The sequence below is a fragment of the Tasmannia lanceolata genome, unplaced genomic scaffold (genome assembly GCF_043159265.1).
Source record: "Tasmannia lanceolata isolate RefF3 unplaced genomic scaffold, GAP_Taslan_0.1 ptg000019l, whole genome shotgun sequence".
Classification (NCBI taxonomy): Eukaryota; Viridiplantae; Streptophyta; class Magnoliopsida; order Canellales; family Winteraceae; genus Tasmannia; species Tasmannia lanceolata.
In genome coordinates, this window is record NW_027518696.1 from 23,728,730 (window position 1) to 23,752,251 (window position 23,522).

The 23,522-nt window shown below is 39.0% G+C and overlaps 1 protein-coding gene across 3 annotated transcripts in view; it reads right to left on the reverse strand.

The window, feature by feature from the left end:
* LOC143852712 (uncharacterized) overlaps positions 1-21,028 on the reverse strand; it is a 78,421-nt gene extending 57,393 nt beyond the window's left edge. The window contains exons 1-6 of one of the 3 annotated variants that reach the window (XM_077362272.1): positions 20,903-21,024; positions 20,728-20,772; positions 20,563-20,630; positions 19,014-19,168; positions 14,355-14,642; positions 13,881-14,010 (exon numbers count right to left, since the gene is read on the reverse strand). In XM_077362272.1, the coding sequence (XP_077218387.1) occupies positions 13,881-14,010; positions 14,355-14,642; positions 19,014-19,168; positions 20,563-20,615 (626 nt within the window). In that variant the 5' untranslated portion in view covers positions 20,616-20,630; positions 20,728-20,772; positions 20,903-21,024. Of the gene's footprint in view, positions 1-13,880; positions 14,011-14,354; positions 14,643-19,013; positions 19,169-20,562; positions 20,631-20,727 lie in introns of all 3 variants that reach the window. The other 2 variants (XM_077362273.1, XM_077362271.1) reach the window with 2 other exon arrangements.
* Positions 21,029-23,522: the final 2,494 nt, after the last annotated feature.

Here is a 23,522-nt window from a genome sequence, read left to right on the forward strand (position 1 = left end):
GGTTCCAGCATGGAAATCATAAGATTTCGAAGCTTTTGCACTCTTTTATCATAATTTCTGGGCAACCTTTCAGTCTTATTGTTAGCGACACCCCTTTCATTTGAACTATAATGAACTTCAGCAACAATCTGTTTGAAATCTTACCAATTAACAAACAGAATGGTTTCCACAGACAAAAGTGGTTTGAAGCCTGCTTCTGGTGTTTGCTTTCTATTGATGCTCAAAATGAGTCAATTTAATGAAGTCAGATGCTGTCAAGTCAAATCCATGTCAGATCAAAGATTTTCTCATTTGAACTAGAAGACTTTTGGAGAGAAATTTGGGATGCGGAATTTGTATTTGTAGAAGGTGCTGCTTTGTTGGGCTTAAGGTCATATAAGTTTCCTCGGTCTTCAGCATCTTGGGGCTATGACTTTTGGGAAACTTAAGATTGTTAAGCCTTTATTTGGGCAGTCTCTATTTCCTGTGCTTGTGGTCTTGAAGACGCGTCTGTTGTGCTATGCATCCACCTTTGCTCTTACTTGAGCTTCTTATTGTCTCCAAAACTCGTCAGAGCTGATTTTAGAGCTAATGGAGTTTGTTTTCTTTTTCTTTTTCTTTTTAGAGAAAGATGATGACTCTGTGGTGAATTTCTGTACATACAACTGTTGTCTTCTTTAGTCCAGGCAAGGTCTTTTTTCTTCTTTTTTTTACTCAAGAAGGAGCGCGTGGTACGCTTTCATTTCATTATCATTGAGTAATTTGCTTACAAAAGTAACTCTAGGTTCCTCAGCGGTTCCTAGGTTAATTTCATACAAATCATCAACAGTGGCTTGGCCTCCTTCTTCAAATTGGGGAGGAGCGGGGTCTGGTTCGATGACCTCTCTATCTTTCGATACTTTATCTACGGATACCATGACGACGTGTTCTATTTCTTCAGGTTCCATCCCATTCACCTACACTTGGCGAGATAAATCAGCTTCTAGTGCGCGGATATCATTCTGGCCGCTCCGTCCCAGACTTTTGCCAACTTCATATCCCATTAGCATCATCAATTTGAATGCCTTCTCTGAATAATGATGTAAGGGTTTTGGAGTCGAGGTTTGTAGGGAATGAGAATTGTGTGTCCCATATATTGGATTGTTCAGTTGATCAAATCGCCTAGTGATCTTCACAGGTTCAATAGCTGGTGTGACGCGGTGATTGCACTTGACATACCTTGCTGACTGTCTTCCCCTAAAAGGTACGTGATTTGGGACTACCTCCTTTCCTTTTCCTTTTGGAAAGTTAGTTTTTCCTTCATTCGCAAATGCAGGCTTTCCAAGTCTATCAAAGACGGATACAAGAGAGGATTTGTTATGAGATGTCTTGAACCTCTTGAAGTTTTGAAATCTCTTTCCTGATGAAGATTCTAGGACATCCGTATGCTGGGTTGAACGTGCTTGACTTGTAGAGGCTAAAGACTTGCCTTTCGACAGTGGAGTTTTCTGAGCACCGGTAGCGATGTGATGGACAGCCACTTTAGGTTTCCCTACCAAAAGAGGTTGAAAACCTAGCCCATGTGTGGCATTTGCACAATTTTGGTTGACTTCAAATGGAGCCGCTCGTCTCACTTGGGGTTTCTTGAGATCAAGGCCCATCTTTTCCATCATTTTTACCGCCTTTGTGTCCATATTATCGAGACGAGGGGGGTCTAGTGTCATTGTACCCTCTTTCGGTGTTGATAATGTGGATGATGACCCCTTAAAGAATCGGATAAGCTTTTGCTTTGGATTCTTTGGCGGGACTGTCAAAGTCTTCATCTCTTCTGGAATCGAAGGATCGGTCTTAGTCAGTGGATGGACCATCTCAATTGGTGGTTGAGTCACCTTCTCTCCATTGATTTGAATCAAACCAGGCTCGCCTTTTTCTCGTCGAGATTTTGGTATATATTGGAACACAAGTTTCTTTTCTTTCTCTTTTATGCTACGTTTGGTTGCCGGAATTTTTTTTATTCTTGGGACTTTGTGGAATTTCAGCAGGAAACCCACGTTTGGTTGGTGGACAGGAACCAAAATAACCCCACACGAAATCCCAGGAAGGAAAAAAATTACTCCCAGGAACCAAAAATACGCTTGCAGAAGATATTTTTTTCTTCCCAACAATTCAAGCAACCAAACAAAGCATTTTTTTTTCCCACGATAATCCGGTCAACCAAACATGGGATTTTTATTTTACCGGGATACTTCCAAGGAGTTTTTTTTCCCACCAATCTCCCAAGAAGATTTTTGTTCCACAAAATCCCAAGAACCAAAAAAAATCCGGCAACCAAACGGAGCATTAATGACTCGACTTTTGCCTTTTCAGGTTTGCTGGGATTAACATCGGATGACTTTTCAAATTCCTTATGTGTACATTCCTAAGAATCCTCTTGCACTATGTAGAATTTGGCATCTGCAAAGTAAGCTTCAGCCTTAGTGAAAGGATGTTCATCCGCATTCACTTTTTCTTGACTCCCTTCAAAGTAGTATTTAAAGCACTGGTGTAGCGTTGAAGACATCACCCCATTATCGTGCATCCATGGTCTTCCGAGTAAAGCATTGTAGGATGTTTCAGCATCAATGACATGGAAATGGACCATGGACCTCAGGTTGCCGATTTCAAGGTGGAGGGGTATCGTGCCAATAGCTCTCTGACCATTTTGGTTGAATCCTTGTATCACAAGGGAGGTTGGTGTGAGGTCCTGAACCTTCAAACCCAAATGAGTGAGGACTCTGCAAGGCAACAAGTTGACTGCAGATAAAGAATCTAACATTATTCTCTTGACTTCTGCTTCTGCTAGTATCCCTTTGACGAACAATGGTCGATTGTGTGCTTTAGTGCCAAGCAGGAGATCGTCGTCAGTATCAGTGAGGGTTGCCAGACAATCCGCACTTGTGTTTGGATTTGGATGGCTCACCTTCATTTCAACTTGACAAACTTCAGTGAGAAATTCATCTGGGTTGGTGAGCGCTTAGATTAAGGCGTGTCTCAACTCTCTCGACATTTTTAGAGCATCATAAACACTGAGTAAAGCGGGAACCATTTTGAGGTGTGCCACCACGTCATACTTAATGGTTCCTTTGTTAAGGGTAAAACATTCGGGACTATGTTTGAAGAATCCCCATTTCCCTTAGATTTCTCTTTCTCTGAAGGATTTGTCGATTGTTTTGGTCGTCAACTATATTGCAAGGTGACTGCATTTGCTTCGGCTGGTTTTTCGGTCAGAAAACATAGATCACCATCATCCTCAAATATTTGTGCCATCAAGCAATCTTCTGATAATTGACTCCCAGAGATAGGTGGAACTGGCACCGTTATTAGAACGAAAAAATGTGGGGATTCCAAATGCGCATATGGCGGAGGCACCTCGCATCCTTCATCTTCGTTCCAGGGTGTGTCTTCAAAATTTGGCGGAAGTCCGGGTTTAATGAGCAATGGCCACGGCAACCCCTTCCTTTGCAATTCTTCTTGAGTAGTAGGCAGTCCTGCTCTTTGCAATGCTTCGATCATCAACGTTCTTGAAAGCATTTTCTCTTTTCGGGGGATAAACCGTTGAAATCCGCCTTCATCACAAGAATCCTCAGTGTACGAAGAGTATGTGTCACTTTCTTTGCTTGGAAAGAATTCATGGTCCACCGAGGAGCGAGGCACCACCAATATCGGTAAGGTTTCTCATTGAATTTTGTTATAGAATTCTGGCGGCATAAACTCTCTAAGTGTCACGGGGCTTAGAGCTTTTAGTTTGAACTCATCTTTGGGATATGGAATATCTGGAGATCGTTTTGTTGCTTTCGGAAGCTGCCTACTCTTTCTATTGACAAGCGATGGAGCTTCTTTAATGGAGATAACATTAGCAGGTGCTACATTAGTAGTATCCCCCTTGTGATCTCCTTTCAGACGTATGGTCCCTTCTTCAATCAGCTTCTGGATTTTGTCTTTGAGAACAAAACATTCTTGAAGATTGTGGCTGACCAATCGGTGGTATTTGCAACACTTCGGATAATCGGTCTTTTTCACATCTTCTGGACGTTTTGGTTGAGGTAACTCTATTAGTTCCTATTCTAGTAGCTGTTCAAATAAATCTACAACTTCGTCATTTGGGAAAGAACAGACATTTTCTTGCCTTTCCTTAATAGACTTTGGTCTTGGCTTACTTTTATCCTTTTCGTTCACTACTTTCTTTTCTTCAACTTTTTCTTTTCCTTTCATTTTCTATTTTTTCCGACCTCTATAAAGGCCACTTCATTAACTTCAGGAGCAGAAGTTTCATTCTTTTTCTTCTTGGGTAAGGGGGTTGCTCTATTTGCTTTCGCTTAAGAGAAGCTTCAAGATTATGCACTCTGTTGCTCAATTCTTCAAAGCTCCTGATCTCAGTAGCGAACAACGGGTGCGAGATGGCAAAATGCATCCCTTTCCAACACAATTGAATGAGTTCCGACTCTTTCAAATTGGCGGTGCACCTAAGGCTCAGATTCCTCCAACGAGCTATATAGTCGTCAGTAGACTCAATCGGCCTTTGTCTGATTTCAGTAAGTTCACTGACACTCACATCTCGTCGAGCACTGTAAAAATGCCTTAGAAATTCATATTGCATTCGTTCCCAGTTAGTAATCGAATTCGGTACCAACTTTGTGTACTATGTGAAAGCGGGGTCCTTCAAGGTTTGCACAAATTGCCTTACTAAATGAGGGCCGCTTTTCGCTAAATCTCCAGCCGCAGAAATGAAATGTGCAATGTGTCCTGGGCATCCAGTTCCATCGAACTTATCAAATCTTGGATGTTGGTATCCTGGAGAAAATGGAATATCATCCATATATCTGAGATACGGTTTTTCATAGTTGAGCGGGCTCTTACATGCCGCCGCTGTAACTTCATGGACCATCTGTATCACCATATCCTTTAAGGCCCCCATATCAACTGTGGAACTTGTTGCAACAGAGGGTGTCACTGTTGGTGGTTGTCAAGCTTTTAGAGCTATGCTTTCCGCCTCTTTTTCTTCCAATCTCTTCCTTAACTCCGCAATTTCCTCGGCAAGTGCAGATTGTTCTGTGGCCCCAGTAGTCATCACTGCAACCACACATTCGTTAGAGAATCCTGGTGGGGTCAGAGGCGTTGACGACCTCGGTGATGATGACCTCAACGGAGAATGGGGAGTTGGGGATCGAAGAGTTGATAACTTCGGCGATTCCGGAAAATCGCTTTTAGCGAAAATTACTTCCATATCTTTGTACAGTGGATTTTCCCTCATCATCGATGGCGTATTTTGTGACACAGGAGATTGTGACACAAGAGATTCCACTTCGGATGAAGTCTTTAAGGTGATCTTCTTAGCCATATTGCGAGTAACCGGACCCGCATATTGGCTGGAGCCAGTAACTTTCATCTCCATCTCCTTTTTGGCTTTGTTCCTTCTGGACCTTTGCTTCCTTGACTTCTTGGACGTTTTTGTCGAGGTTGCAGTTGAAATCAAATATGCCTCTAATGTAGTAGTAGAAGCAGTAGTATTCGAAACAGAAGATTCTACGCCTACTGTTACAGACGCTCTCCCTTTAAGAAGTCCACAAGCAGAGAGTTCAATGGCGGAGATTGTCTCAAAAGTTCACGTTCAAGAGCGGTGAAGTCTCCACGTGAGCCGGAAGCGATATTCTTGATGCCGCACAAGTTGATTTCGGTGTTACTGAAGCCATTGTTTTCACTTTTTCTCTCTATGCAGAGAGAAGAAAACAGGAAGACATAAACTCCGGGTACAAGATATTTTATTTTATTATTATTATTATTTTTAGTTTAAGTAACCTCTTTGACTTCAAGCTGAGAGGAGAAGTGTGTTCCACCGAACATGCCAAAATTTGTTCACAACCTTTGTTGTAAATTCCGTTTCGTTTCGTCCGGAATGGACGAAACGAACCGGTTTCGTTCCAATTCTGGAACGAAATTCCAAAAATTTCGTTCCGGTGGAAATTTTGTTCCATTCCGGACGAAATTTTCCGAAATCCGGAATTTCATCCGGAATGGACGGAATTCTCCATTCCGGCCGGAATCGTGCATAACGGCTAGTTTGACTGGATTTTGCAGATTTTACAACAATGCTCCTGGAAAGGCTCTTTTTGTTTTTGACCATTTTAACCTCAAAATGTGACCGTTTATAGCTGTTGGGAAGGGTATTTTAGTCATTTTTAAATGCACAATCAATTAAAAACTCTATAAATAGCCTTTTCCCTACCTTCTTATCCTCCACATTCACATAAGTAATTCTCCTTCTTTCTCTACTTTCACTTACATTATCTATTCTACTAAATTTCCTACAAGTCTACCCTCTTCTTCAACTCAATCCAAGTCTATTTTGGAGCAAAGGGAAGGCATACATTCAACTTACCACTACAAGAAGTCAAGAACTATTTCCAAAGGCTTATTTCAAGTGAGTGAAGGCTAATTTTTTCTTCTTCTCTTCAACTCAAGTTCAACCTCAAGGTTCTCTTTATTTCTTTCCATTTCCTTTCTTTTATTTCTTACTTCATTTGACCCCTTCTACTTCATTTTTTTGTAATTTGTTTCAATTTTCTTTCTTGTAATCCATTTTTCCCCTTCTTCTACTTCATTTCAGAATGAGTGGGTCGGGCTCGGGACCTTCTGCAGGAGCATCCTCTATTGGTTTGGCACCCGCTATATCGGATGACCAGGCATGGGCTTACGGTACATTGGTTCCGGGTCAAAAAAAAAAGTAACTTGCATATTCTGTGGCAAAGTCATATCGGGTGGAGGTATGACCCGCTTGAAAAAACATTTAGCGGTTGTTCCTGGTGAAGTAGCATCATGCAAAAAAGTGACTGAAGATGTAAAATATCGAATGAAGCAACTTTTAGATGCAAAGAGAAAAGAAAGGGCTAGGATGAGCCTATCCAGAGCAGAGGTTGGAGGTTTTTATGGCACACCAGACGAAGAAGAAGAGCAGGATGAAGAAGACATTGGCACAGAATTGCCTCAACGAAGAGGTAAGGAAGTTCTTGTAGAACCGAGTGGTACAAAAAGGAAGAAGGGAATCACAGGAGGGATCAGGAATTTCTTTGCACCACGAACAACCCCTGGAGCCCAGCCAAGCATTAAAAGTGCTTTGGCTACCAAAGAAACAATGGATAGAGCAGACATGGCAGTTGGCATGCTTTGCTACGATGCCAATCTCCCTTTCAACGTTGCCAATTCACCTTTCTGGCAACCTATGTTTGATGCTGTAATGCCGTGGGTTCGGGTTATAAAGCACCTACTTATCATGCTTTAAGGGGTTCCATTTTGAAGAATACAGTGGATGAGGTAAACAACTACTTGGAGGAGATTAAGATGTCATAGAGATACACTGGCTATAGCATTATGGCAGATGGATGGACAGACACCAAACAACGTTCCTTAATCAACTTTTTGGTGTACTGCCCTAAAGGAGTCATATTCCTCAAATCCGTTGATGCATCTGGCATAGTGAAGAATGCCGATGAATTATACAATATCTTTGAAAAGATTGTCGGAGAGGTGAATCCGGAATATATGGTGCAATTTGTAACTGACAGTGAGCCAAGTTACAAAGCTACTGGGAAAAAACTAGAAGCCGCGTTTGGTACATTTTTCTGGACTCCGTGCACAGCTCATTGCTAAGATCTCATCTTGGAGCATCTGTGCAAACCGACTGTATTTCCTCACATAGCAACCACAATTGAGAGGGCTCGGAGGATTACAAAGTTCATCTACAACCATGGAAGCCTCTTGAATTTGATGAGGAAGAAGTTCACAGGTGGGAAGGAGTTGTGCCGCCTTGCTGCAACCAGATTTGCTACAAATTTCATTAGCATACAAAGTCTGGTGTTGAATCGGAAAGCACTTCAACAGATGTTTGTGTCTGATGAGTATAGTACTAGTAGGTTTGTCCAACACCCACTGAGTGAAGGGGTAGTTAGTACTGTGTTGGATAAATCTTTTTGGGACCAATGAAAGTACATTCTAAACATCAGCGAGTCTTTAATGAGAGTGCTGCGTTTGGTAGATCGGCAAGACAAACCGGCGATGGGTTACCTATATGAGGCCATGGATAAGGCCAAAGAGAACATCAAGGAGCGGTTGAAGAGAAAATCAGATTACATGCCCATCTGGAGGATCATCGACCAAAGATGGGATAGGCAACTCCACAGTCCCCTCCATGCAGCAGGATATTTTCTTAACCCTGCTCTCTTTTTCACTCCTACCTTCTCTAGGCACAGTGAAGTAACCAAAGGCTTGTTGGCATGCATCACTCGACTGGTACCTGATGAAGCTACACAAGACCTCATCACCAATCAGATTGAGGATTATCGAGAGGCTAAGGGTATGTTTAGAATGAAGCTTGCAATCCGCAACCGAACGAAGTTGGGACCAGGTATATTTGAGTTGCTTATTTAATTAAGTATAATTCATTTTAACTTTCAGTTTCTCAACAAATAATGCTTTACTATTTGTTACTTTACAGTTGCATGGTGCAATCAATTCGGAGGTGACGTGGAAGAATTACAGACCTTTGCGATCAGAATCCTCAGTCAGACCTGCAGTGCGACTAGGTGTGAAAGGAATTGGAGCACCTTCGAACACATTCACTCTGCAAAGAGAAATAAGTTGAAGCACCAGAGATTAGATGACTTGGTGTTTGTCCATTACAATCTTAAGTTTCGAGAAAGGTATACAACGTAATATAATGTTTTCAACTCTCACCTCATCACTTTAAGCTTTTAAGTTTAACCTTTGACATTAAACTTAATGTTTTCCTTTTCAGGGACTTGTTGAGGAAATCATCTACCACTAGTGACCCTTTGAGCATAGACCATCTGGATGTCATGATGGATTGGGTTGCAGAAGAAGAAGATGTCATATTCACGCCGGAAGACATTGGGTGGGAAAATCTTAAAGCACCTACTGCTGTGGTTGGGGTCGGGGACGACGACTTTCTCATGCCTCTTGAAGAAGATGTCCCTACTGGTGGTCCAGGTGGTGATGACGGCGGAGACGACGAAGACATTGAGTATGATCATCCGGGTTATAATGACTGAGAGTTGTTGCTACTAGCTATTGTCTATGTTTCACTTTCATGTATCTCTTTTTTTTTATGTTTTTCTATGTATCGGACTATCAGTTGGACTTGTGCAAGACTTTATGTGTTTAAGTAATGAATATGCCTTTTGTGACACATATTTTGGACTATTTATTAGTTTTTCATCTTTTTCTATTGATTTTTTATTTTTTTGGATTTTTCTCATATTTTTTAATATATTTTTTGTGTGAACGAAAAGTTTCGATCTTGCCAGAAGAGGTTTTATTAATTTTGGTTGGGATCGTACACTTCCGGCTCTATTGGCCGTTAATTACATTTCTTGAAGAAGAAAATACCTCCGATTATCCATCAAAAAGTTCCCTACTAAATACAACTTTTGTTAATTATACACTAGAAAGATCTTTTTTTTTTTATTAACAGATCCTTTCTAGTGGAATTTCTTTGTCCTAGTAACTTTCTTCAATTCCCCAAACTTTCTTCATCTTTCCTTTGGGGAGCTGTCATCTTTATCATCCTTCTCCTGGAGTTGAAAGGTCTTCTCCCTTTAGGGAGTCTCTGGGAAGAGATCATAAAAGACCTTTAGAGTGTCTCTGGAAAGAGATTCTAAAGGGATTTTCTTCTTTCTCCCGAAGGAGAAAGGTCTTCTTTCTTTTGGGGGAACCGCCGTCTTTATCTTTTGGGGAGAAGCCGCCATCTTTATCATCTTTCTGCTTGAAAAGAAAGGTCTTCTCCCTTTAGGGAGTCTCTAAGAAGAGATCCTAAAAGGACCTTTAGAGAGTTTCGGGAAAGAGATTCTAAAGGGATTTTCTTCTTTCTCCCTAAGGAGAAATGTCTTCTTTCTTCAAGGGGAACCGCCGTCTCTATCTCTTGGGGGAAACCGCCGTCTTTATCATCTTTCTCCCGGAAAAGAAATGTCCTCTCCCTTTAGGGAGTCTCTAAGAAGAGATCCTAAATGGACCTTTAGAGAGTTTCTAGAAAGATATTCTAAAGGGATTTTCTTCTTTCTCCCGAATGAGAAAGGTCTTCTTTCTTCTGGGGGAACCGCCATCTTTATCTTTTGGGGAAAACCGCCGTCTTTATCATCTTTCTCCCTGAAGAGAAAGGTCTTCTCCCTTTAGGGAGTCTCTAAAAAGAGATCCTTAGAGAAAGATTCTCTAAAGGGATTTTCCTCTTTCTCCCAAGAGAGAAAGGTCTTATTCTTGGTCTCCTTTCTAGAACCTTTTGGGAGAAGCCTGCAAAGAGAAAAAAATGAATTAGCCAGTAATCTCTTGTCACCTTTCTTTCCTCGCCTTCTTCTTTTCTTCACATCTCTTTTCTTTCGCAAAGATCCGATCAAGATCCTTTTCCAAAGAATCTTTCCTTTTCGTAGCTTTTCTCCCTCGGATTGGATCCCGATCCGATCGTTTCTCAAAGGGACATTTCTTCTATTTATATAGATTAAACTAGTTGGTTACTGCCAACTCATCCCTTATCTTTAATTTTACGATCTCCACTTTCTCTTTTTAGAACCGTTTTAGGTGCCACCTCATCACTTATCTAGGATTCCAAGATCACTTCCTCTTTTGTGGCGAGTTACGTAAGCTCCCATTTTGAAACATGAGTGACTTATTTCCCTTTTCGCGAGAGTTATCTTGTTCCCTTAAATTTAGGGATTTCTTTTCCCTTCGTCGTGGGCTTTCTTTTTCTCTTTTGAATAAAAGTATTTGAACTTTTACATTTTTCCCTTTTACTTTTAGGAATAGCATGACGTATAACTACCCCTTTTTTCTCTCTTCTTATTTTACTAAGGGATTTTACTATTTTACCCTATGTTCCTACCGATTATGTTCCATTGGTGACTTTAGACAAACGAGTGGATAACTAACCTAACCTTAACAATTACACAGCAACCTCACTTGTGGTTAAGGCAGACATAAGGGTTTTATGCAACAAAGACTAGCATCAATAAAAAAAAAGACTAGATTCCTAATGCAAATTCTGAACACCTTATGATGGGGTACCACGCGCCTAGGTTTCCTTTTGAGGCCACCAGACGAGCGGGTACATGGTCCTATTATTTTTTCTTTTTCTATAAATGGTTGATTGAATGACCATAATACCTTGATTTCAGAATTAAATTTACAAAGGCCGGCCATTGCATCATTTTCTCGTTGCCACCGTCCCTCCGCCTACCAAGGCCTCATTCTCGCCACCCGAAAGTCTCTGCAATCCATCAATGACCTCTCACTGCCTTGGCTGCATGCATTGTTTTAGCGGCTTTCTCACGACAAGGGCTGATCACCATCCTTGAGGCTTTGTCCGCACCATGGATGGAAAGAGGAGCTGTTTGAACCATAGTTGCCAGGTCAGGAAGCGAAACGTGAAACATGAAATGCGTTAAAACAATAAATAGGAAACGAGAAACTGAAAACGATAGAAAAGCGCATGTGAAACGCATTGGGAAACATCTTGGGAAATGTGAGTGAAACGCACCTGAAACCTAAGGGAAATGCATATGAAATGTTATAGTAACAAATTAGTTTTGGCCAGTCCCAAATTCGTTAGGGCCAAAGAAGAAAAAAAGGCACCTAAGAAAGAAAGACGTGCAGATAAGCTACACTGTTAGATTTTCGTAGCTTGGTTTAGGGTTCCAGCAAGAAAAGCTAAACTGCTACAGCTTGCAATTTTGTCGTCTTTTGACTGGTAATTAAGTTGTCCTATTTAGTATGTATGGTGGGAAAGATATAAATACATAATAGACAAGAAAGGCTCCCTGTAAAAAAGAAAGGAAGAAACAATGAAATGGTCGGATGGATGAGGGGATGACGGGCATGTTTAATAGTGATGATGATATGAAGGGTGTTTCCAAGTGATGCAAAGTACCCACCCTCCTTTTTCTTCTTTTCCTTCACAAACCAACCCCAGCTTAATGGTGGGAGCATAGTTACCGGATTCACCATCCGCCCTCTGATCCGCGATCCGGGGTCGCACGATCCGAAACGTGGTTCACTAACGACCCGGATCGCCAAAAATGACGAACCGTGACGACCCGCGGGAGAGAAAGAGAGAGAGATGCATATAGACTAGAAGAGAGATGGAGAGAGCTACAAATTTTATATATTTTGGGTTGAATTGGAACTAGAGCTTTATTTTGAAAAAAAATATGTAGGGCATACATGAGGTTTTTTTATTTTTTTATTAAATGGATGTAGTATGGACTATGGAAGGATACTCAACGAGAACTTTCTTTTTGAAAAAATATGTATGACATACATGAGGTTTTTATATTTCGTGCATTAAATGTGTGTAGTGTGTACTATGGAATGACATTCTTGTAAAAATATATGAAATTATATATATATATATATATATACCCTCATCGTACCGCGTACCGAACTACCATTGTACCCCGTACCCGTTCCCGTACCGCGTACAGGAACGAACCGCGTTCCAGGTAACCTTGGGTGGGAGAGAGAGATGATCCACTGCAAGTTGCTTTCGTTGAGAGAGAGAGAGAGACTTGGTCGATCATCTCCACCTTCTTTTGTTCTTCAGCTCACCGGTCGGCTGAGTAAGTCATGAGAGAAAGATAGGAGTGCGAGAAAGAGAGGCATGTGGAGTCGTGTGCAAGAAAGGGATTAGGGTTATTATGACTTAGGAGAGGAAAAGAGAAACTTTATACAAGAGAAACCACTTTCCAAGAAATAAAAATTAGTAAAAGAAATTGAGAAATGCATTTCCAAGAAAAATAAAAGGTGTTTCTGCTACTTGGAAATGCGTTTCAAAACTACAAGAATCGGGTCTCTCCCACATTTCACCATCATTTCCCCCATGTTTCCGGAACGTTTTCGAAATGTTTCCCGTGTGTTAGACGCGGTTTTAAATCCGAATTGTTTTTGTTCCCCCGTGTTTCCCACCATCTCCATGTGTTTCCTGAAACAATGGTTCAAACAGCCTCTTAATTTCCATCCCAATCCCCAACAACATATCAGCTACCCTCTCCATCATGCACAGTATCTCAGCCACCATCTGCATCACCCAAAGGCTCTCAATCAAAATCAGGGGCTTGAACAACAAAAACCTTGCAATCAAAATCTCAGCCATCAGCCCCGTTGCCCGAAAGGCCGAACCACCCTCTCATAAGGAAGTTCAGCCCCAAAATTTGAATAAACTCAACCACTATCCACAGAACCCCAGCTTAAGGCAGAATCTTGCCGTACAAACCCAAAGAACCAGTTGCAATCACAGCTTTGATGGCAGACAAATGACTATTTATACATTTGTTGATGATAGTTTGAACCTTCTAAATTTTAATTTTGTGTTTTATAAAAAAAAAATCAGAACATATAATATATTGGTTTGTTCATAATTGCATATTTATATTTAATTTAGCCATAAGCCAGCATTAATCTGTAAAACTCTTCTTCCATATATAGGTTACTCTGGCCCAACACCTCATAACCCGATCTTATGTTCCATAATAAAAACTTTTAGAGCCATAATATACTTGAAACTCAATCATATCGAAGTAACATAAGACTCCTTTAAAGAATAATAATATGAGGAAATATCAAAAAGTAGACAGATATCATATTGCATGTATGAACATAGATGTTTTTTGTATGGCATTGTGTGCACCATTGATTTGCACATACGTAGATCTTAAACTTGCACCCAAAACAAAACCAAGTCAACTTGAGAATAACATATACAATTTTCCAAAGATTCATTATGCTAATCCATGTTGTAAGAGAATATTGCCAAAGATGCATTTGAATGCTAACAGTCAATTTAAAGTGTCCCATCTAAAGCTTATTTATGAAGTATAAAGGAAGGCTACTTTTGATGAATATGCTCCACAGCTTGTTCGGCAATCTGTTCGTGGCAAGTGTCAATGTCTTCAATCAATTCATTGATGGCCTCGATAACATCATGCTTTAGCTTCCGGCTTTTTGGATTTTTATCAGCTGCTGTAAAAAGGAAAGTTTATCATGCAAACATCAAAGTCTGTTAAGCGTATAAATTGCCACACACTCAATGATACCACAGGTAATACAATGATTTCTTTTAACCATTATCTTGTTAGTCACATAACCAATCAAGTTACCCTCAGGTGCTCATAAAGGTTGCAATTCAACACTTGAAGGAACCAACTTCCAAAAAGCAATCCATTTAGATAGAGTATGAAATTCAATTTTAACTCCATTGAGCCACCAACCAAATCTGGATGTTGAAATGATTTTTTGAAATTACAATTAATGAGTAATTTTTATCTTACTTGAATATTAGTCAACAAGGAGTAACGACAACTTACACTTGCTTTTTCCTTCGGAATCACCCCCGGAAGAAGAAGTACCATGAAGACCTGTTGCGTCGGGTATATCCTCAAGGAGGGTATGCAAAGATGGTGCACGCAAAGTGCTTCTAGAAGCAGCGGCAACAGCTGCAGCTGAAAGCATTGAGCGATCATCTCGTTCCACGTCATCCTCGTCATCACTACCATCAGATAAACTCAATCCCCCAATGCTCGTGGTTGCCAAAGAAAGGTCCTCCTCCCTAATGATATGCAAAACACGCCTCACAATGTTTCCAACAGCAAGCTCTGAAACCCACCCAAATGAAACATTGTCATAGAATATCAAGTACCAACAACCCATTTTACTTAAACTGCAAAAATGTGTCTCAATGTCAAACATTGCAGTCCCATGACACCCAGCTAATTGAGGCTCCCATGCCAATAAATATTCAAGTATTTGATCACCCCTCAATTAATAATACAACATAAAAGAAGGGTTTTAAATGTCAGTTTCAATATGCATCTCAGCCGCCACAGAAATGGAAGCATGTCGGTATCAGATATAGATTTCAATGAATGTCCTATAAAATCAGGAAAGCTTATGGAAATGCATGCAGATGATGGAAATTTACGATGAAACTTTAAGAAATGCTAGAATGAGTATAAATACAAACTTAGAAACCATCACGTAAGCAAGACAACCATCCATAATGGTTTAAGAAGATAAAACACCTCATGAGATTTGTTTTTGCTCATGTCCGGAACATCAAGGTCCATTCTGAACTAAAAATGTAGAAAGTATGCTTCCGATAAACACAAAATGTAGGAAACAATAAACACAAAATGTAGGAAAAAACTCACTTCATGCATTAATTTCATAAGTACAATACAACGAAGAAATACAATATAATGATAGAAATTTAAAAGATTTTCCAACAAAATAAATAAAATAAATGAGTTTTTAAAATAAAAAATTCAACTCCGCTAATCTCTAATCATAGACTGGGAGAGAAAAACTCAAATAAAAAAATTAGAAGTTAACATGCATATATGAAACATTTTTTTTATAATGCAGTTTTACCTATTTGTAAGAATTTTCCAACAAGCCATTCAAAAGAAGAGAATTTTCTAACAAAAATTAATAAATATAATAAGTATTCAAAATGAAAAAAATGGCGCCGTCAATCGGTAGATTGGGCAAGAAGTCACATATAATAAAACAAGAAGTTATTATTCGAAAATAAATGTTTTCTAATTTTCAAAACCATAAACCTTCATGCATTAATTAATGTGCAATTGCAACAAATAGCAGCAATTAGTTGATTTTTTTTTAATGTGCAATTGATATTTGCACAATAACGGAAGAAACAAGAAAAAAACATAAAATAAGAACAAACAAAGGAAAAATGTGAAAACCAAGCTTTTCTATGCACTTTGGTTAAAGTTACCATTCAAAAACAAATGCACTTTGGTCGAAGTTTCTACCGAACTTCTATAATTTACATACTAAAGTGGAAGTGTCGCATGACCAAAATCTATACATGTCGACCAAAGGATTTTGTTTCAGTGGGGATGGAAACAAAGGATTCATTAGCCAACCCCAACTAGTTTGGGACAAAGGCTTAGTTGAGTTGAGTTGAGTTGGGGATGGAAACAAAAACATGTCAATCGTTTTGTGTCGGCTTCGGCCGACATTTAGAACCGTGATATAAAAAAAAAACAATATACATAAAAGTACATCCATATAAACATAAACATTAAAAACATACAGACAATTCAAATACTGAAGGAAAAGAATGATATCTCATTGTTTTGAATGTTATATGTGCATGTGTGTTCACTATAACAATTAGCCAAATAGCACAAGAGAGTCTCACCAAACTGCAAACCTAATATTGACCATTCTAAAGTTTGCTTGGAGGATATGGACATACATTCGGATTGGTATGAGTGATTCCTTCAATGCTCATGCTTTTCTTGGTGGCATGGTCTAGCGGAACACTTTCAATAGAGGTTATCTTGTGGATTGGAGACTTCCTTCATGGAAGTAGTTTGGTCAATTAAATGAAGTAATAGAATAACAATATAATTAGGGATAAGATGGCAAAAATACGTGGCACGTGTGAAAGAGTTTAGAAAAGTAATGCCTCATGAGTGGTAATGTGAAAACAATTTCCATCGAATTGGAAGAGAAAACATTCATCAGTATTGGAGAAAAAAATTCTATGGAGTGATCCCTCCTTTAGGCATAAGTCTGCCTTTCTAAGTGAAAGGAGGAGGGTTGGGAGTCAAATGTATGAGAATCCAAAACTCAGCACTTTGGCCACCTGGTGGTGGAGACTCTTCTCTAAGCCTGATGAATGGTGGGCTGGCAGAATCATCGATGCTAAATATCAAGTATGAGGATGTATTCTCCATCTAGAAGATGAATTAGACGGGCTCTACTATTTAAAAACCACGGAAACCTATATTCAAGGATTTCATAAAACACATTTTTTAATGGCTTCCATAGACCACATTATATTCAATATCGGAAATGGTTCCAGTATTTTATTTCAGCAAGATAAACAATGTGGGGATTCTACTCTGGCTATGGACTATCCCTGCTTTTTTCCAAAAACCATAAATCCTTGAGCAAAAATTTTAAAAAAATAGCAGTTTCAAAAAAGATTACATTGGCTAGAGAGGCCATTATACTGTAATTACTCCTATATGGTTCCAGTATTTTATTTTGGCAAGATACATGATGTGGGGAATCTACTCTGGCTATGGACTCCTGCCTTTTTATACAAATCCATAGATCCTTGAGCAAAAATAAAAATTACACTGTCTAGAGACGCTGTCATACTGTCATTCACAATTCTATAGTCAGCAATTCACCTAGTATGAAGTGGAGCCCATCTAAGGATTTTGCCCATTGCTATTAGATTTCCCAAATATGACAACTTTTTAAAATATTTCAACTTTGAGTGCAATTTTCTAAATTTCTCCTGCATTTACGACTTCTCAAAGTAGCAGTGTCACCCTTTCAACAACACAAGACATTCGGAGCATTATATTCCCCTCTGGCCTCTTAATCATATGGAATGAAAGAAATTTTAGAATTTTAGGAGGCTCGGGCAAAATTGTTGGAAAATATTAATAAAATAATTGTTGGACTCAAAATGAACATAAAAAGACAAGCTTTTTCAAAACATCTCTAAACAAGCTAACCTTTAATTGGAACAATGGGTGTTCCTCTTACTTTCCTAGCAAACAATAGGATGTCTGGCAAGCTCCCGCTGAAGGATGTCTCGAGCTTGATTTGACAGAAGTAGCAAGGCTACTATAGAATATCTCACTGATAGAAAAGGTGGTTTGGGGGAACCATCTAAGACAGTAATAATAAGGTAAGTTGTGCATATAGATGCAGAGAATAAAGCTGCTTGATTCGATATTAAAAGCCACTGAACTATCTTTTGTTCTAGAGCATGGATTGCGGGAGACTCTCTTTTCATGGTTCCATTGCTTAAAGAATATTCTTTCCCCCATGGAGATTCTCAAGACTATTTAGAAAAATCAGAGTGCTTGGCACGAGTCTCTAGGATGTTTCTTTCTCCAATAATCTCAATGAAGGAAACATTAAGGCAGAAAAAACTGGCTAACTTTGGGGCCGGTTGTACCGACTAAAAACATACGGCGAAATGCCTATTATGTAGCTTGGATTATAGTTTTGGGGCGGTTTCAGGCCTCACTTTTTCTTTTTGGTCTTGCGGTTTCAGCCTTCAAGTTTTCGGTCAATTGTTCTTTTTATTTTTATTTTCTCTTTTTCTCTTTTTATGTGTCCTCTTCTTAATGTGTTCTTTGTAGCTCTCTATTTTCTTAATTTATTTCATTTGTTCAAAACAAAATCTTCATGATAAGAGTGTAATCAAAAGAAGGCAATAGAGATGCGGAATGGTCTGCTGAGTGGACGCCACATAATCTCGATGGGTTCTCCATCTACAACCTAGCTTAGCAAGCATAGACATTATGATAATGGATCATCAAGGTAAAGTTAGGATTCTGTATCAATGGCTATTAGAGATTCAAGTAAGAAACCAAACTCTAACATACTCTAGTGGTTTGAGGGGTCGAGGTGTAGGGTTTCAAAATTTGTTGAGAGGAAGGACGGATTCAAGTAACAGAGAGATGCCTTCATATTTTTCCAAGTAATCAAAGTCTTTTCACCTCACTCCTTGAGGACAATAAAGATAGAAGGGGGCTCACTCATGTATCCACTCGGTAAAAATGGGTGAGAAGTATCTTTATAGACTTGAGACCTCAATAAATAATACTTCAGGTTCATGCAATACATCCAGTCTTCCTACCTGTATCTACACTCAGGGGTAAATATAGAGGCCAACTCACTCACTGCCAAGGGGATACAAAGATTAGTTGTCATATTTATGTCTCAATGTCCACAGGCCTAGTCTAACATAATCGGTTTTCCGATATTTCACTAATTTAAGAAAGGCTTATTCTACATGGAAGTAAGTTTAAGAAAACTGCGTGAAGTCGCATGAATACAATTGCCATGTTAACAATAAAATGACCACTTTGATCAACACAATTGCATAATCAATGCCACTATCCAACAACCAAGCATGAACATTTTTCTTGAAGAGACGGTCGAGCGAAATGAGTTAGGAAATATACCCACAGGATTTGCAGCAATTAGCAGCTCTCCGACTGATTTGACCGCCTCAAGAAGGGATGTAGCCTGGTTGGCATGTGGCACTCTGTGCTGAGAAATCACCGATCGAAGCAAATCGGCAGTGTATCTAGCGGTTGCATGTGATCCTTCAACCTTACTGCCACCCAAACAGATGAAAAGGAAGCCAAATATGATCCATCACTAACCAAGAAATACCAACCATGTTGAAGTAGTATAAATGATTAAACAACACCGACTCTAAGGCCCTGTTCGTTTGATATTATGATAACAGATGGTGTGGCCCCAAACTCATTGTTGGACCAGAAATTAATGTAATTTGAGTTCAATAATCGGTTTGGGGGCTCACCATCAGTTGTCATAATCTCAAACGAACAGGGCCTAACAGCTTAAGCTTTTAGAGTAATCGGTTGTTTCACATGGGATCAAAGCTATTGCTTCACAATAGGTCCTGGGTTCATAACCCAACTACTCCTTGATATTTAAAAAAATCCAGTTGTACGGCCAACCCAAAAGAGGGGCCACATGTGCCACGTGTAAGGCCAACCCAAAAAGAGGGGTCACGCGTGAGGGGGGTGCTGAAGTATAAATGATTAAATAAAGGGGCGGAGCCAGGAATTTACAATTGGGGTGGGGGGGCCATGGGCCCCCTCATGCTATATCTTCCTCCGCCCCTGATTAAATAACACCAATTCTAACAGCTTAAGCTTAAGCTGTTGGAGTAATTGGTTGTTTCACATGGTATCAAGTACGGCATGTACTGGGTTCAAAGCCCAACAACTCCTTGATATTTAAAAATAAAAAATAAAAAAATACACGTGTACGGCCAACCCAAAAGAGGGGCCACATGTGCTATGTATACGGCCAACCCAAAAGGAGGGGCCACATGTGAGGGGAGTGTTGAAGTCATGGTTTAAAATTTCAGCCGAAACGTGTCGGTTTCGGTTGAAGCCGAAACAGATTTCAGATAAAATCAGAAATTTTCACTGAAATTTACAAGAGTTCCACCAAAATTTAGAGGAACCGAAATATTTCCACCGAATTTTACAAAGATTTTGGCCAAAATTTTCACCAAAACCAAAATATTTCGAATTCTATGAAGTCTAAAACTGAAACCAAAACCGAAATTTAAAACATTGGCTGAAGTATAAATGATTAAATAACACCAACTCTAGCCAAGGTTTTAAATCTCAGTTTCGGAGTTAATTTAGGTCCCATCCGAAACCGAAATTTTAGGCAAAATTCCGTAACGGGCGCTCGAAATGTCGTTTTTTGGGCCAAGATTTCGGTAATTTCGGCTGAGATTCTGTAAAGGAATAAAAAATTAATATTTTATCTTAAATTTCGCCAAAATTTCCAAAATTTTGGTACGTTTCGGGAATTTCGAGTTTTGGTTTCGGTTTAGAAGTAATTGGTTGACACCCAAACTATTCACCCACAATTCAATACATGGAAACATTACAAACACTAGAATAAATATAAACATCTATACATTATTGCAATAAGGAGAAACAAAAGGTGAGAGAATATCACCGTCTCTTGAGTTTGATGATAAACTCATTAACAAGAGCCTGTACGTCAGGCATGATTAAAATCTTCACCTGCCAAATCCACCGCAAATTTAATTGCAAAATATCGTTAAAAAAAGTGCAAAATTAAAAACAAAATAAGAAATTATTGAACTGCTATTCATATTACCTTGACCAGGCTCTAATCACGTGAGTTTCTTTCTAATAAGTCCTCCTAAAACAAGAAAACCCTAGTTTCAGTGTCTGTAGAAATTCAAGTGTTGTAGACTGGTATGAATTGAAGAGAATCTATAGGTGATTTTAGTTCAGGACCACGAGATAATATAGAGTTTTCAGATTCATACAAGTTTGGGGTTTTTTGGGCGAAAAGGGCAGCTGAAATTTTGGCTGTATCGGATATACGCTCGCAAAATTTGTCCCTTCGTTTGATATCGTCACGCAGTGCTTTATGAATTCTAATACGATATTGCTAGAAGATAAATTCGAGTTGTATTTATAGGGCTGCAACTCGGGTTGGGCGGGTCGGGTTTTCTAGGACCCATCGCTACCCTACCCGATAAATTATCCCGGGTTGGGTCAGGCCCAACCTTACCCAAGATAGTTTTTTGGGTTGGTTCGGGTCGGGTTGGGATTTTATATCATCAAGGCTATAAATTTAAGAAAACGACAAATTTTCACACCAAAAATATCTTGGTTTATATCATCAAGGGTATAAATTTAAGAAATAAAATATTTTTTCACATCACAAACATGATTAGCCCAATGAAAATAATTTTATCAATATATTAGAAAATAATTCACCATCCTATTCAAGATATATTTAAGAAGTCTCAGTACACCTACAAAAGCCGGATCAGGTTTCATGTTTTTTTTTCTTTAAACCCTACCTAACCCAAAACCCATAATATAAATATTAAATGCCTATAGAGAATTTTAAATTTATAAGATAAGATATTTAAACTTCACTAATAAGTCATTGGTGTAGCTTTATGGGAATAGAAACATCCCAACACGTTGGATACTTAATAACTATAAAGCAATTTAAATTTATAAGATAAGGTATTTAAACTTCTCTAATTGGCGATTGATATATCTTTATGGGAATGAACAAGCAGCAGCCAGCCAACAACCAACGAGGAGAGGAGTGTTGGTATCAAAACAATGGAACACAAAGATAAGTAGTTATACTATGAATAGTCATATTTTTCAATAATACAATGAGGGCCACTTGTTCAATGATCCAAACCATTTATCTAATAGTCTTGTCACCCAGGGTTCGTTTGGATACACATAATCATAAAGAAACAGAAGGAAATGAATATGGATTATCATTTCTTTATGTAAGTGTTCATCATAAAAGGAACACGGGCAACGGATCTTTGGCGGTCCAACTTTGAGAAAATCACAATTAACTATATGGATTGAAATTGAAACAGTAAAGGGAACATACCGAAAGCCGAATATCATTTTGCTATCACTGGAAGGATTCCATTCCGGTATTTCTCCTCACTCCACAACAGACGGTGATGGGGACCGACTTCCTCTCTCTTTTTGCCGTGGATTGCCAAGAGAATGATGTAGAAATTGTTGTGTGCAAGTAGGGACCGGATGAGAGAATAAATAGACATTTATGAGAAGAAACACAACTCCTCATCACGCTGGTTCCCTCCCCAAAAGTCTCTTACATTTACACCCCTTCTTTTGTGGCTTTTCACTTAATGCCTTTTTCACAAAACCAACTAACAAAATGATCTAGGTCGTTGATCTTGCACATGCCACATCCATCGTTAGGATAATTTCCTAACATTCTCCCACTTGGCCAGCAAGATCTTTAAGCCAAACATAAGGATCATATCTTTAAGTTAGTTAGATAATAAACACAACATTCCGTTCAGCAAAAACTACTAACAGTAAACCATGTAACCATTGGGTCACCAACTTTACCCAATAGCCTACCCCATGATTATATCATTAATAATACTTACCAACATGAATGTAAACGCATACATGCATAAGATGTAAATATGGTCTAAAACAGTCTACAGACATTCTACCTCTTACTCACAATCCATTTACGTAATGCGCACAAAATGGAGAGGTAGAAAATAATATATATCAGAATCATAAAATAAAATATGATCACAACAGTGTATCTCAATACCTAATGCAGACTCCCACTGTCATAGGCTATCAAAAGTGTCAACCAACCTTATGCGCGCTACATGCTCTCTGAAGAGCTTTGGTGACAAGCCCTCAGTCAAAGGATCGGCCAACATAAGTGCGGTGCTTATGTAATCTTCAAATACACACTGATTCTGAACTTCCTCACGACAATATGTCAATACATTGACCCCATTACTTGATTTGTCGTTCTTGGAATTGTAAAACCGCAGCGGAATTATCACAATACATTCTCAGTAACTTGTCGACTATCAACAAGATAAAACCCTGAGACAAAATTCCGCTACTTCAAGACATAGTACAAGGCCTTGAAGTACACAATAAACTCCGTACCCAAGGTGGAAGCAATTGAGTGTCAATTTGACATTCTTCCACGATTTAGGACTTTCTGTAAAATATACTAGAGCAGAACTCTAGGTGTTCCGACAATAGTCGGAATTAGATTAACCAATCACACTAGGGTTATCTCATTTACTTTATGTGAGCATTAAACCTTTAGTCCCTTACAGACAATATATAACCTTTTAGTAAATTTTCAATGATCCATACATAAATAACATTGGTACTTTCTAAATTTTCCCACCATATAGGTTATACACAGATAGGTGCAGATTTAAACATTCAATAGACCCAAATTGCGGAACTATTAGGGAACCTCTTTATCTGCTCCTATAATGAATCGATCCTGGAACCTTGGAACTGACTGAATATATCACCCTTAACTATAGGAACACTACAAATGGAGTAATTTACCCATGTTCAATACTTAGGACTTTACCAAGA